The sequence below is a fragment of the Tursiops truncatus genome, chromosome 21, assembly GCF_011762595.2.
Source record: "Tursiops truncatus isolate mTurTru1 chromosome 21, mTurTru1.mat.Y, whole genome shotgun sequence".
NCBI lineage: Eukaryota > Metazoa > Chordata > Mammalia > Artiodactyla > Delphinidae > Tursiops > Tursiops truncatus.
Genome location: NC_047054.1, coordinates 9,584,023 through 9,600,147, shown reverse-complemented (window position 1 = coordinate 9,600,147; position 16,125 = coordinate 9,584,023). Strand labels below are relative to the sequence as shown.

Sequence of the window (16,125 nt, the reverse complement as noted above, 5' to 3'; positions counted from 1 at the left end):
GGTCCGGGAAGATCCCACATGCCGCGGAGCAACTAAGCCCGTGTGCCACAACTACTGAGCCCATGCGCCTAGAGCCCACGAGCCACAACTACTGAAGCCCACACGCCTACAGCCCGTGCTCCACAACAAGAGAAGCCACTGCAATGAGAAGCCCGCGCACCGCAACTAGAGAAAGCCCGCGTGCAGCAACGAAGACCCAACGCAGCCAAAAATAACAATAAATAAATAAATTTTTAAAAGTCTAATTTAAATTTTCAAATAAAATCCATTTCATCAAAGCTGTGTTTCTAGAATTAACTTGATGGTTTTTAATTACTGAACTATCTTTTATAAACTCTGTTTCTGCCAAGAAGGTTTCAATGTTGGCTTACACAGTGGAATCAGAAGTTTTCTTCCGCTAATATCATCCACAGCAGTGGTTTCCAAATTCTGCGTGATTACCTCTTTCTTTATTTATTTTATTTAAAAAATTTTGGGGGGGAGGGCTTCCCTGGTGGCGCAGTGGTTGAGAGTCCGCCTGCCAATGCAGGGGTCACGGGTTCGTGCCCCGGTCCAGGAAGATCCCACATGCCGCGCTGAGCCTGCGCGTCCGGAGCCTGTGCTCCGCAATGGGAGAGGCCACAACAGTGAGAAGCCCGCGTACCACAAAAAAAAAAAAAAAAATTTAGCATCTTTATTGGAGTATAATTGCTTTACAATGGTGTGTTAGTTTCTGCTGTACAACAAAGTGAATCGGCTATACATATACATACATTCCCGTATCTCCTTCCTCTTGCGTCTCCCTCCCACCCTCCCTCTCCCACCCCTCTAGGTGGTCACAAAGCACCGAGCTGATCTCCCTGTGCTATGCGGCTGCTTCCCACTAGCTAGCTATTTTACATTTGGTAGTGTATATACATCCATGCCACTCTCTCACTTCGTCCCAGCTTACCCTGCCCCCTCCCCGTGTCCTCACCTCTTTCTTTATGAAAATAGAATTTGGTTTCCTTTTAATTATCTGATTCTGGTTTAATTGTTTGCTTGCATCTCTGTCTCCCTGCTAGGCTCTAAGTTCTTTTATTGTAAACATTATGTCTTTTTACAGTTTTTTTTTTTGAGAATAATGTCTGACAAAGTAGGTGCTGGTGACATTCCAGTCTGTGTGTGTGCTTTGAAAAGAAACATGCCCCCCCAAAAAAAATGCTATGGCAGCAAAAACAAAACACAACAGCAACAGCAACAAAAAACACAAAGAAACTGAGGCAATAAAAGCATATGGGTAGAAACTGAGAGTAAAAAGAAAAATGAGAACTGGAATAAATATTTATCTGAAGTCTACCTTGGCCTACTAAAGGAAGAGAGGGGAAGGGTGGAGCTTTCCAGAAATTTCTGCAGATGTGATTTTATTTGATATTTTCAAAGCTGCCCCAAGGGGGAGACCATACAGAAATGTCTGAGTTTGAATGACCTATGATGTTTATTTGGGTGGTAAAATCCAAGTTATGTGAACCAAGATGACAGGAGAAGACCAATCCCTCCAAACTGTGGTCAGTAGATCCCCACTTGGTGAGTTTTACTACATGCAGGTCTGCACTCATAAAAGAACAAGGCAAACAGGCCCCATAAAAGGATCAGCCCTGCTGCGTCCTGCCGGTCAAGCTGCCACAGAGAATGCGCTTTGTTGCTTGGCCCCGGGAACAAGGAAGCCATAGTCTTCCTTGTACCAGCTCTAGGGGCTTTGTGTAGGGGGAAGAGACCCAGAACATTCTGCACGCCCCACATGCCTACATGATCTCCTGACTGCACTCTGGGGGACAGCCCAGCCCCCCAAGTCAGAACCTGAAAACTGTTCTCATGTGCTCACCCCCCAACCCCGAGTCACTGCGCTCCCTCACCCCCCAACTCCTCCAGCCGCTGCCTCCCCCCACCTGCAAGTCGAGCTCTTAACTCCACCTGCATGTCCTTAAAGGAATTTCATAAAAATATTAATCTCCTTCCACTTCTTCATTAAAAACCCAAAAGTTTCCCTCATAAGCTCAGATAAATTGACGGTATGATATGCAAAGTATGGTAAATATTTATACCTTAAAGAAAAACATCACTTTTACTCAGATCCAAGAGAATAATACCACATTTGATATTATTTGATATTATACTTTTGAATATTGATTCAATAGAAATACATGATTACTGCTAAAATTGGTTCTATTCTGCGTTCTCCTTGAACTGTCCATTCTAGAATTCCCACAGAAACTTATTCTAATATGTTTTATGTTTAAACTCCTTTATGAATAATCCTATTATATTTATCAATAGCAAATTGTACTGTCATTTTATTATCAATGTATGATTGATTAACAATACAATAATTTTTCATCTATTTTCAGCACAAAAAGTAGCATTTCTTTGGGAATACACCAGTTAATGAATGACATAGATAAGGCTTTTTTACTGTTCATGCATTACTGATTATTAGAAAGACACTAGGTTTGGTATTGATTTTATTACTAATTTTTACTTTTTATAGATTTTTATTACAGGTATTTGATTTATGTTAAGAAAGTTTAACAAGGAAATGGTAAGGGAAATTGTTTTGTTACAGCGATATCTCTCACTCATACTTAGTTATACACCAAATATCACCACTATCAAAAATCGTTTGATAGAAACTGTTTAAATTGTACTGGAAACGAGGAGTTAGAATCCACTAGACCTGTAAACAGAAAGCCACTGGCTTTGTCTACACCTGCACCAGCGCTTGGGACTCTTTCCTCAAATTTGGTGCTCTGGAGGGTTTTGTGTTATTTATTTTGTTTTCTGGTTTTGTTGATGTTGTTGGTTTCTTCCTTTTTTTAAGATATTCAGGTAAATTTGTATTGAAACATGTAAATAGAAAGTGCACAAATTGCTATTATACAGTTAAGTACACTTTTATGTAATAAACACACCATCACCTGACCAGCAACCACATCGAGAACTAGAACTGCACACACACTCTCGCCACCAGGCACACCCCCCCCTCCCCAGCATGCACACTTCACTCAGGGGGAGAAAGAATGTGAACCAACTTCTAATGACATTAATGACCATCTACACACTGTAGATGGTGGACCAACTTCTAATGACATTAGTGACCATCTACACACTGTAGATGGTGGACCAACTTCTAATGACATTAGTGACCATCTACACACTGTAGATGGTGGGACCTGTTTTGACCCCATGTGAGTGGAGCCACGTGCTCTTTTACTTCTGACGTCAGTATTATACTTTTGAAATTAACCCATGTTAAGCCATGGAGCTAGAGTGCTTATTTGTATCTCTACATGTGCTCCATTGTATAAATATATACGATCAATGTATCCATTCCTTACTGATGGCCATTGGGGTTGTCTCACATTTTTGGCTTTTACAAACTGCAGCTTTGAGCATGTCCTTAGGTGAATATCCTTACGCAAGCCTGTAGGTATATTTCTAGGGAGGGACTACTGGCTCATAAGATATTTTCAGCTTTAGGACACGCTACCAAACATTTTCCCAAAGAGAATGTGTCAACTTACCACCTTTACCAGCAATGTATTAGAGTTCCAGTGACTTAACATTTCTGTTGATGCCAGGTCTCCTGTCCTTTTATTCTATAAAGTTATACATTCTGATGTGGGATGTAGTGGCATCTATTTGATATTCTGCATTTTTCTCACTGGAACTCTTTACACAATCTTTGTTTGATACACATTCTTCAAATGTCTTTACCCTTTTTAAGTTTGCCTTTATCAGGCTCTCAAACATATGTTTTGAAGAATAACAGTACTGAAACTTAACGCAGTCCAATATATCTACTTTTTCCTTTGTTATCAGGTTATTTTGTGAGCTTGCAAAGTCTTTACCTGACCCAGGCTCATGCAGGTGGGCTGGTGGAAAAGGGGAAGCTGTATTTTCATAGAAGCTTTATGTCCCACCTTTCACCTTTAGCCTATAATCATCTTGCCCTGATTTTGTCTGCGCTGTGGGGCAGGGATCCAGATTCACTTTCCCATATGAATATCCAGTTGAGCCATTTACTGAAAAGATCTCTGTCTTTTCCCTCATTGGGCTGCAGCGTCACCTTTGTCGAAATATCAACCAATATTGTCCTGGGCTCTGTGTTCTCTGCCATTGGTCTGTCTTCCCTTGGACCAACACCACCCCATTTTAAAGCCTGTGCCTGTATAATAAAACCAGGGTATCAGGTGTGCTGTGGAAATGCGCTGTTTGTGAGTCAGGCCTCTCTCTGTGAAGAAGTTTGAGAAGGATTGAGAGGAGGCACGCCCTGTGCTGGAGAGTCTGCTCTGGCAGCTGGATCTGAAGGAAGAGTGAATATGGAGGTTTCGGGTTTGGAAATAGGTCTCCTTTCACTTTCCCCTCTGACAGATCCTGGAAACAACTTGCATACCTTAGGGTTACGCTTCCCCGGTTTGAGGTCACTGCAGACAAGGCTCTGGAGAGTCCAGCCTCTGCCACCTGCCAAGACACAACTGCTGTGACTCTCCCCACCACACCTGTTCCACCAGGTGCACTGCCGGCTGCCCCCTGCTTCCCGCACCCAGCTCTCTTTCGGGGGAGCACCCTTCCTTCCCCCAGTATGACACATACTCAATCTTAAGTCATATGTTACAGCAAATCGTTCTCGATTGGATCAATGAGAGACTCAACATGCTCACAGTGAAGGCTTTCTCTGAAAGGATGCTCTGAGGGAGAAGCCCCGTATGAGCCCAGAGGACTGTGGCTTCTGCTGTGCATGTATGTGAGCGGGAGAAAGCATGGTACATGCACCAGGACCTCTCCCCCCCCCCACACACACACAGGACACAATCCCAGGATTCCCTGGAACGTGGGCTTCAGACCTCAGTGGTGAAAAAAAACCAAGAGGGATGCTGTGAGGAGGGTCGATGGGGTGTCTGTGGCCAGTGAGAGTACAGATGCCTTCTTCTTCTTTTACTCTTCTCTGTAGTTTCCAGGTTTTCTACACATTATTAATGGCCAGAGCAAAACCAATCAAGTGATGGCCTGATGACCACAGAGAGCATTGTATTTCAAGAGAGAATAATACATTTTAAAAATAAAAAAACAAATTTTAAAAAATAGGCTGGAAAAAAGTGAAAGTTGAAAAAAATTTTTTTCAGAACAAAACTTGAAACAGTTAAACTAAGTGCCAGTGAAAGAATCTGCTGCCTTGTGACACAAAAATATATGTACACACACACATCACACACCTATGTACATACACACACATATATAAACACACACACATATACACATATACAAATTATGTATGTATATATCCATATTATTGTATAAATACAACACACAAATATAAAAGATTATATAAATCAGTGCATACAAGTTTAACAGGGGATTATTTAGGAAAACTGGAGTGCTTCTGTTGGATTCTTATTTTTTAAGATTTCTTCCCACAACATCAATACTTTGAGGGGAAAAAAAAAGAAAAGAGAACAAAAACCCAGGCTACAGGAGGAAAGCAGGTGTATACCACACTTAGGGAGCTGCAATGAGTGTGTACATAGAACTGAATATTTTACTTGATAGAGACGTTTTCATTTCATGACATCAGACGTAACAGAATAAGGCAAATCTGAAAAATGAGTGGAATGATAGACTACATGAGGCTGAGCGAGAACCAGAGCAGAGATTCAAGGGGGTCATCACTGGAGGAAGACGGGAATGCGCGGGGGCCGCCAGGGAGGGGGCAGGGCCCTGGAATCTGCGTCTGCAGGGCTCTTGCTCTGTCCAGGGCCGGCCCTGCCCCTCAGACGCAGCCGCAGTGACCGTGTGCGCCTCCCTCAGGACTCACAAAGGCAAAGCTGAGTTACCGTCAGAGGCAGCAAAGCAGCCTGCACGCCACTGCGCTGACAGTTTAGAGAAAACACTTCATTCTTCCTAACAAAAACCTCTCACACTAGAATTCAGGGTTTTCCCTGTGCACCTGCCCAGTTGCCTGAAGTCACGGGTGGCTACTAGTACTGCTGCTTCCACCGGCTTGTATTTGTTTAGTGTTTTCAAAAATAAACACCCTGGGACTTCCCTGGTGGCGCAGGGGTTAAGAATCCGCCTGCCAATGCCAGGGACATGTATTCGATCCCTGGTCCGGGAAGATGCCACATGCCACGGAGCAACTAAGCCCGTGAGCCACAACTACTGAGCCTGCGCTCTAGAGCCCACGAGCCACAACTACTGAGCCTGCGTGCCACAACTACTGAAGCCTGCGTGCCTAGAGCCCGTGCTCCACAACAAGACCAGCCACCGCAATGAGAAGCCCGTGCACCGCAACGAAGAGCAGCCCCCGCTCGCCACAACTAGAGAAAGCCCGCGTGCAGCAACAAAGACCCAATGCAGACAAAAATAAATAAATAAATTTATAAAAATAAATAAATAAATTAAAAAAACACCCTTTTCACATTGTCTATATAAATGTATATATAATTTTACACTGAGTGACCCTCACAACAATACGGGGAGAGAGGGCATGGGCGGTCCTGTTACTTGTATTTCATGGAGCAGCCAGTAAGCTGGGCCCCCCCCACGGTTAGAACCCCGACCTGTGCATCTCTGAGGCTGCCATTTCCTCCACAGCTTGACAACCGCACTTATTCTGTACATGACTAAAACAACTGGCACCAATGAAATCAGTGAGAACTCTGGGCACACCAATATATAAGTAATGACAATTTTTAAAGAACGTTTTAAAATACCGGTCCATTTGGAAAATGTAGCAAAAGAAAGCGTTTTGCTTACATAAATGTTATAAACCAGTACTTGTGACAGTTGTAAGTGAATCTATCGCAGGGTCCAGTGTAGTGAAATTAAATGTTCTCCATAACAAGCAGGTTTAGCTGAGTCGACAGACTGCTCCGTCTGCCAGTTTACCTCATATTCCTAACTTTTTAAAACAGAAATATAGATTATCTTCTATCACCTTAAAAAAAACACAACAACTCTAATGGAATAATTTTCTTCTATTTCAAAAAATTCAAGAGAAGATGTGCGGACGACCATTCCCAAGTCGCATGGTTAACAGAACTAAGGGCTGACTCGGGTGACAACGCAGTTTTGTATTAAAAATCCCTAAATACTCCTCCTCAGATCAGACCTACTGAAAGCACAGACAATAAAGTTTCTGTGCAGAAAGGATGCAGTTTCTCTATCTTGTGAATGTTTCAAAGACAACACAGAATATTTCACATTTTACTTGAGAGAGGTTGGCTTTTCATTTTACCGTGAGTGATCCTGATTTATTAGTCATCCTGTCAGTAGCGAACCAGACAGGCTAACGGTTGTTTTGTATAAGATATTCAGACAATGACAGCATTGCCACCATAAATAAAGCCCTTTGGCCTCCCTCTCATAAATTACAGATACTGCTCATAAATCTCTGTGATATTCTAATCAGCCCCAAGATGCAGGGATGCAACTGTCTTTTCTTTGCAATGCAGCTATTCCCCCATCACACTCAATGTGGGTAAGTGCTTTTTATTACCAAGTTTAGTTCAAGCACATTTAATTAGATTGATAAAATTATGATCCAACGCCATTGGAGTAAAATGATTCAGCCAGCCTCAGAGCTACTTGCATTCACAACCTAGTGCAGCTTTCAGTGTGTCATTAATGTCTGCATCACTGGCTGGGGAAGGGCACAGCTAGTCTTAGTTCTGGTGCATGGGAAGCGGAAGAACAAGCTGCTTTGGCTTCGGTAAATAAGGAGCATAAAGTGGGGAAACCCAGGGCACCGTGCTGACTTCAATGCATTCCATGCCGTCTAACTTCAACAAACATTCCCTGTGAGGAAATGCTTCCACAAGGGCTGGGTTGAGATCCTGGAATTCTTAAAGGTAAACATTCTTTTTAAATGAATGTTTTTACCTCAGAGCTTAGCCAAATGATTAGCATGATTAGCTATGAGTTATTTAGAATAAGAGTAGGTAGACGGATAGAGTTTTGAAGTAAACTTCTAGGGTGTAACTTACAGGCTCACCTGAGAGACATCAGCATTTCAGAGGCACAGGCTTAAAAAGTCAGGAGACTTTAGAACTCCTGGTTCCTTCTCCTCCAAGACTCTTGACTGAACCTAGACTCTCATAACACTTATCTTCCCAGCATCCTGGGATTGCCAGACTTCTGCTTATTCTTGTGATGACTACCTTTTCCACTTGTGAAGTTTCCAAGCCCTTATGAGATCGGACATATTTTTCTGCCCTGGGCTCCTTGTCATTTTGCTTCTGGGGTCAGACAATAAATATACACTATCAGAGTCAGATCACGGGACACTGAAATAGCGAACGAAGCCTAAACACCAGCGGTGAAACCTCATTTCAACAAGACCCATATTGAAGTAACCTCATCCACTTAGTGATACTAAGTGGCAAATACTGTTCAGAATTTTTTCGCAAATTCTATAATCTAGGTTCCATAAGAAATCTATTTCTAAAATTACATAATATGGCTCATTTTATAATTACACAAAATGAGTCTAAACAAAGCCCTGGAAAGGATGAAAACAGTACTTCCAATCCGAGTGTCTGTGTGTCTGTAGAAAGAGAATGAGAGAGGGAATCCCACAGTGAGCTTGCCTTTCTGACTTGGGGGCGTTTTCGGAACTAACTTCACTGCAAGTAGCTTTAGTTCATTACGTCTTCGTTCAAACTAGTAATAAATGGTCTTCCAAGGGGCCTTAAAGAGGAGGGGCCTCCACGCAGCTCTTGTCCCTAGAGGCCATGGCCCTGCACTGAGCGGCTGTCAGGTGCTTGGCAGAAGAATAAACAAGGAAAAGAGGGAGAGAAAGTTAAATAACGTCAGACCGCGTCACAGAGAGTCTCACTCACTCATTCATCCTTTCAGTCACAAATCTTTATAAAGTTCCACCATGAACCAAGGTTACGCCCACCCTTGAGCAGCTTCTGTTTGTTAGAGATGAAACGTGGAGAGGGATAACTCATGCAGTCCTGTGCTTAGCGGCCACAGAGAACCTCAGTACCACAAACCCTGTATCTACCGTTCTTCGAGTGTTCTGTTCAAACTTTACTTTCTCATATTTATCGGGGAGCCAAGGGGAGCCCTCAGTTCACAATTCTAACTAAAATACAGAAAGCTGGACGAACTCGTGTTCAATCTTTGGAAGTGAAATAAAAGAGATGGGAAGATTATATAGTTGGCCCTGAAAATAATGAACCAAAAACACATCTGAAATGACAGACTCTGGGTCCTTTAAATAGCTTAACTCCCCCAAAGCACTACAATCCCCAAAGACGTCAAAAGTTTGCACAATTGTGATCTACAGCCTTAAAACACTTTGTCCCCACAGGACGTACGACAGTGAGGTTTGTCACCATCTGATGCTCCCAGAAAGCGGGAGCAGCACAAGCTCGCCCTGCAGTGATGCCTCGGACGGCCAGGAGGTAGACCCGGCCGGCGCTCACCAAGCCACTCACCGCTTCGTGGGGGTCGTGCGGCACCCGGAATCCATGAACACCTGACCCTGAGGTGCTCCGTTCCCCCGGCACAGGGGCAGATCTCAGCAGGCTGCGGACAAGGTTGGATGGCGCGGAGGGGCACTTCCCCCTGGGTCACCCGCCCGTCTTGCCGGCTGAGGAATTAAACCACCCTTTGGTCTAGGCTGTATTTTCATAGCTGATCGCAGCCTTGGAAGACAGAGGTAAGTGTCTCACATCTCACACTTATTTTTGAGCTTTACTATATACTTTCAGAAATGCATCTGTAGTTTGCACGATGACTATGCATTTAGATCGGGGTGGCCTGGCCTTCCTTCATCAGCTTTGCTAACATCTTAACTGAAATCTCTTGTCAATGCACAGTATAGGCAAGAAGGACCCTTAACAGCAGCTGCACGTGCAGGACACAGTGGTCAAGCGCCACGGGGCCGGCGGCAGAGGGCCTGACTCTGCCATGGGCCTCCCTGCAGCCCTGGGTGGTCACTCACGCCTCTGGTCAGTAGCTCCTACCTACGGGATGGCAATAGTAACAGTGCTTCGAGTTTGTTACAGGGACTCAAAGATGGAACCCATGTGAAACGCTCTGCACAGTGCCTGGCACAGAGAGAAACTCAACAATGCTGGTGCATAATTGGTCTCATAACACTGTGGTTTAACAATATGATTTATGATTAAATGACTCTGGTCCAGGTGTTAAATGCAAAGAATAACCTGAACTATACCATGAAAATAGAAATAGTTAATAAAGAAACATAAGTACTGTAAGGCCATTTTTTGAGGGACTAAGGGGATAAATATATATCCCCAACATTTTTATAATATTATAATACAAACACACATATATGCAAGCACATATAAAAATATGTATGTGTATAATTTACTTATGTATGTATGCACATGTACATGTGTATTATATATGATTATATGTATAAATATATTACATGTAGATGAGTACAGACATACATATGTGTAAATAGACAGATAATTTATGTGTAATCTTAGATGTTCTATGATTGGGCTATTTACAGGTTATATAAAGCTATTTCATATTATTTTAACTTGCTCCTTCTTTCCTGAAATGTATACACATTGCAGTTAATCACTTAAAAGTACTCATGGAGCGCAGGGCATAGTAGGTCCTTAATAAATTATTAACGACAAACTTGCTTCTCTAATAGCTTTAACTGAAAAAGAAAAAGGCCTCTGCATATTGGGATTTCAGTTTGATTTTGTTTGTTGTTGGAAGGTGATCTTAATGGTTTTGTTTTCTCCTGAATGCAGAGGACGTGATCCATATCTACTCATCATTTGTCCAACTAGTAGACATGGGACATTTGTACCAATAACTCTCCCTTGCTTTATTACGGCTCTATTATGGCTCATATCTTCAATGATCCAAATCCAGTCTCAGTAAATAATTAAAATGAAAAGAAACGAGGCTCACACATCTGCCTTGGAGATTTGTACGACTGTGGACCGTATTCAGACTGAAACAGTTATTTATTACAACCTTCATTTTAGTAAACCCGAGGGTGAAATGAGCTCAGTTTATTTACCATTTCCATTTACTACTTATCAAAGCTGAAGTGTTTCTTATCTCTCGAGGTTCAGTGTACTGATCTACATATTATTCAGTTGGTAAAGAAACTTATGAAACTGTCATACCAACATAGGAATTGGCCTTTCGGAAATATACATCTCAGAAGTTAATAGTAACCAAATTTTTTGACTCAGAGGTAAAGTTTTACGCTTACTCGGCTCAATTTCTTTAATTTAAATTAAGTGGAAAAAACAACTCCCCCTCAAAAAATTAAATGGATTTTTCCAGCCTTTGAACACCAGGGAAGTTTAATGAACTGTCCATTTCTTCCTTTTATAAAGTCTAATAAACAATGGGGAAAATATTTGAAAGTTTGAGATGATACTCAGAAAATTTAAGGTCGATTTCTCATTTTATTATAAATGTTATATTTTCCTGTCCTACTGAACAGGTAGCAGTCAGTATCAAAAAGGTTTTAAAATGCAAATTGATTTTTCCCATTTAACTGAATCATTTAACTGAACATACTATGTATTTCTCAGCCTGGGAACCTCATTTGTATGTAAAAAGCAATTGTGTTATTTAATTTTTTTCACTATAACTTTAAAGCTGTTGTACATCTAGATGTGCATTTAAAACAGAAAAAAATCAAATATATGTATAAATTAAGCCACCTTACGTGCTATAATATTATGCTTTATGTAAACATGAAGTAGTTCTCTTAATTGATGTAATATTTGCCTTTGAACTGCCAAAGGCCTCTCATTCCTGATTTCTCCAGAAAATTTTAGACATAAATATACGTTGTCTTTGAAATCATTTGGTTCTGCTACGATCCTCAAACAAAAGGCGACTCCCTCCCCGACCATCAGCTACTGAATACTTTTTGGAATGAATTACATGCTAGATTAAAGACGCACCTTTTTTTTTCTGTCTCTGGTCTCGGTTTTATAACATATAAGACAAATCATGAGAGAAATCAATTCCAAGAGGCAGAACAGCACAGAGATCAGGAACAGGGCTCTCTGCTCGGGTTTCCTGGAGCCAAATCCTGACTTGGCGACTCTGTCTGTGAGTCTGGCCACCTTAACCCATCTCCTCCTGGTTTGCATCTAAGTGACGTGATACCAAAACTGCATTCCTCATAAGGATTAAATGGGTTAATTTGTGTAAGGCTTTGGGAATCCAGCCTGGAAGATACAGGGGTCCAAGACTAGTCTCACATGAGCTACCATCCATGTGGTGTGAGCACCTAAACGTCTAATAGTCATCAGACTCATCCACCAGCTGGGTCACGTTCCCAGGTGGACTCTCCATAATATCTGCCTTTTGGAGAAGTGAGTTCACAATAAAGAGTTTGCGAATTTTATCTTAATCACCATGAGAACTCTTGGGAGGATTTAGGCAGCGAAGTGTCATGTTGTGATTTTCATATGCTTAAAGATGAGTCGGCTGCTGTGAGAGGAGATTGTGGGGGTCATTTCATGGGCGTGGGTGGAGGTGACTTGGCGTGCATGGAAGTGACCTGAGTGGGCAGATGTGCCTCCTGGGTGGAGGTGATGGGACTCGATGTAATGAATGTGGGACGGGAGGAGGAGAGGCAGTGAGGAGGGGCTGAGGGAGTGTCCAGACTGCTGTCCTGAGCTCCATCCCCCCCTGCATGTGGGTAGCCCAGAGCATCCTCAGACGCACGGCCTGGCTTCTGCTCCTGTTCTCTCTTCTGTGTCCTCTTTTGCTGCAATCTCTGGGCGCTTCTCAGGACTGTGGGGACTCTCGTATACTCTCTCCTTACACTAACCCCACTTACCATGAGATCTATTTAATCCTGAAACTACCTCTTTGTGGCCAGTGGAATGCACAGCCTTGGCTCACCACAGCGCAGCGCATCCCTAGGCAGGTCCTGGCAACGTCACAACCACTGTGCTTTCGTGACGCCCAAAGCATCAGTACCGAGCCAAACGCTCACCGCACAGCTTCACCGGTGGCAGCAGGGGACCTCCAACAGGGCCCTTCGACTATAACCAAACACTTCTCCAGATGCTTTTATGACATGACCAATCAAATGTATTTGGTTGCAAATTGTGAATTTTGTACATCTCAGTTACTTACTTTGTATTAAGTCAGTAAGATGAAGAAAACAATACCTTCTCCAGAGGACTACTGTTATCATTGAATGATGTAACACAGACAAATGTTTAGAGTTACCGTTCAGAAAGGTGGTTCTGATTATCGCTATCATCCCACCAGAACAAGCTCAGTCTCTGTGGCAGCGCCGTCTCCTCCATAAAGACTGACCCGGGGCTTCCCTGGTGGCGCAGTGGTTGAGAGTCCACCTGCCGATGCAGGGGACACGGGTTCGTGCCCCGGTCCGGGAAGATCCCACAGGCCGCGGAGCGGCTGGGCCCGTGAGCCATGGCCGCTGAGCCTGCGCGTCCAGAGCCTGTGCTCCACAACGGGAGAGGCCACAACAGTGAGGGGCCCGCGTACCGCAAAAAAAAAAAAAAAAAAAAACTGACCCCAGTCCAGGCACACTCGTTACTTCCTCTGTGTCTGTCACCTCTCCCCACAGTGTTTACATCAGGCCATCTGTCTAAGGCCCCGTGCAGATGAGCAGGCGGATGTCCTGGCAGAGCAGGGATGAGTTAGGGCGTGTGCAGGCCTCCCCCTAAGAGCAACTCCCTGGTTGCCCTGTGCCCAGAGGAGAGCCCTCACACACTTCACTGGTGGAATCCAAGACACGTTGTCTGCTTCCCTGTCTCTGAAACTCTGCTTCTCTCTTTCTCTACCCTCAAATCAGGACTTAAAAAGCTATGCTGTGCTTCTTTTTTCTCACAATTGTCATGTAGTTAACCCTTGTGTTGAATGTCTATGACGCCAATCCACTTATTGGCCGCTGTAAACCACCTGCTTTGGAATTCTGGAGACCAGCCTCCAGATGGCAAATAAGCATATGAAAAGATGCTCCACATCAAATGTCACTAGGGAAATGCAAACTAAAACAAGGAGATACCACTACACACCTATTAGAAGGGCCAAAACCCAGAGCACTGACAACAGCAAATGCTGGTGAGGGTGCGGAGCAACGGGAACGCTCATCACTGCTGGCGGGGATGCAGGATGGTGCAGCCACCTTGGAAGTCAGTTTGGCAGCTTCTCACAAAACTAAACATACTCTTATCATATAATCCAGCAACCATGCTCCTTGGTATTTACCCAAAGGATTTGAAAACTCATGTCCACAAAAACCTATACACGGATGTTTATAGCAGCTTTATTCATAATTGCCAAAACTTAGAAGCAACCAAGATGTCACTCAGCAAGTAAATGGATACAAACGGTGGTTCATCTGACAATGGAATATTATTCAGCTAAAAAGAAATGAGCTATCAGGCCATGAAAAGACATGACAAAACCTTAAATGCATATTACTAAGTGAAAGAAGCCAATCCGAAAAGGCTACTGTGTGATTCTAACTATATGACAGTCTGGAAAAGGCAAAACTATAGAGACAGTAAAAAGATTAGTGGTTGCCAGGAGTTGAGGGGTAGGGATTGTCTCAACAGTGCCTTACTGACTCTCAGGAATGCAATAATTATTTGCAAAAAAGAAAAAAACAGGTTAAAATGACGGCAAGGAAAATAAAACGTATGGAGGAAAGTCGATTAGTTTTTGTAAACATTTATATGTTCATACCTAAAATGTTCAAATAATTTTAACATGACCAAAACACTATACACAAAAATGTCAATATATTAATATTATAATAGAAGCCCATGAGATCTATTTTGCAAATATCTTAAGAGCAAAAATATTGTATATGTAGAAATACTATGTAGTTTTCAATTTTTAGAAACTAAGCAGTTAGATTATTTCCAATTTGAGGCAGTTTTGTAGAGCAGCAATGAAAGTCTTGGTATAAATTGTGTGTGTGCGCATGTACGTGTGTGTGTGTTGTGTGTGTGTGTGCATGTGTGTGTGTGTCAACTTTTGTTCTTTTTGGCTTTGTGTTATGGACTTGATTATTATTTTTTAAGATGAGTCTGAGAATGAACCCAAACTTTTGACCCTTTTAAGAATATTATTACATACTGTAAATAGCATTCCAGAAAACCTACCCCACTTCACAAATCAGTGATATATTTATTGAGCATCAGTGTGTTATGCAGAACGGGTGATAAAAAAATAGACTGGGCGTTGCCTTGAACCTCACGGAACTCACAGTGAGATGGGAGATGCAGAGGAAGCTCGTGTTGAACTGCGTCTTAAGGTTTTGTGTAGAGTGCTTCATTTCTCCATATCCTCTTGACTGCATCCCTCCAAAGTGAAAACGGCAGCACAGTCAGGATGTGCTGTGTAAATTTCATGGTCTAGGTGCTGATGGAACCAACATGATTCCGTATGACTCACCTTCAAGACTGCAGAGCTTATAGTAAATGGTCAGAGTGGCTGATATGGAATAAACTGGCGTTAACATGACCACACTGCCAGAGACGAGCCCTCACACGCTGTGGGAGAGGATCTCGCACTTTGGAGCCTAGAGTTCTCACCAGCGCGTTCCGTTCCTCTTCAGATCTGCAAAGTCGGGCATGAGCGTTAGAACACTTACCTTTACACGTTGGGGGCTTCCCCCTGTTACTCCACAATCCATCTTCTTGACACACAGCTGTAGCCTGTTGACCGGCGTCCAGCTTAAAGCCCTCGTTACACTCATAGGTCACTTTACTATCCAACGTGAACTCATTCCCCGTGAATGAGCCGTTTCCTGGGGACTCCGGGATTCCACAGGACACAGCTGAAAAGAAATGAAGGAAGCACAGGGTTATTCTGACAGATTATGAAATTTTCCTCTTTTCTTTTTCTATTTTTCATCTCAAAGATGTATAAAAACTGTTAGATATTTGCATTTCTCACGTGTGTCATAAGTATGCACATTTCCAAAGTTGTAAGGGTCTTAAGAGTGAATGGGAAACAATGGAAAATGGGTCAAAATACAGTATCTTTAAATTTATTTTTCCAGAAGGTATGTCTGATAGCTCTCATGCAGTTTAATCACATGGACACGCCTTACTATATGGCCGTGGTCAAGAGAACAGTGTGATGAAT

At 42.8% G+C, this 16,125-nt stretch overlaps 1 protein-coding gene across 2 annotated transcripts in view; it reads right to left on the bottom strand.

Moving 5' to 3' along the window:
- CSMD1 (CUB and Sushi multiple domains 1) overlaps positions 1–16,125 on the bottom strand; it is a 1,403,311-nt gene that overhangs the window by 65,606 nt on the left and 1,321,580 nt on the right. For both annotated transcript variants that reach the window (XM_033848938.2, XM_073798556.1), the window contains exon 49: positions 15,629–15,814. In XM_033848938.2, coding sequence (XP_033704829.2) covers positions 15,629–15,814 — 186 coding nt within the window. The remainder of the gene's footprint in view (positions 1–15,628; positions 15,815–16,125) is intronic.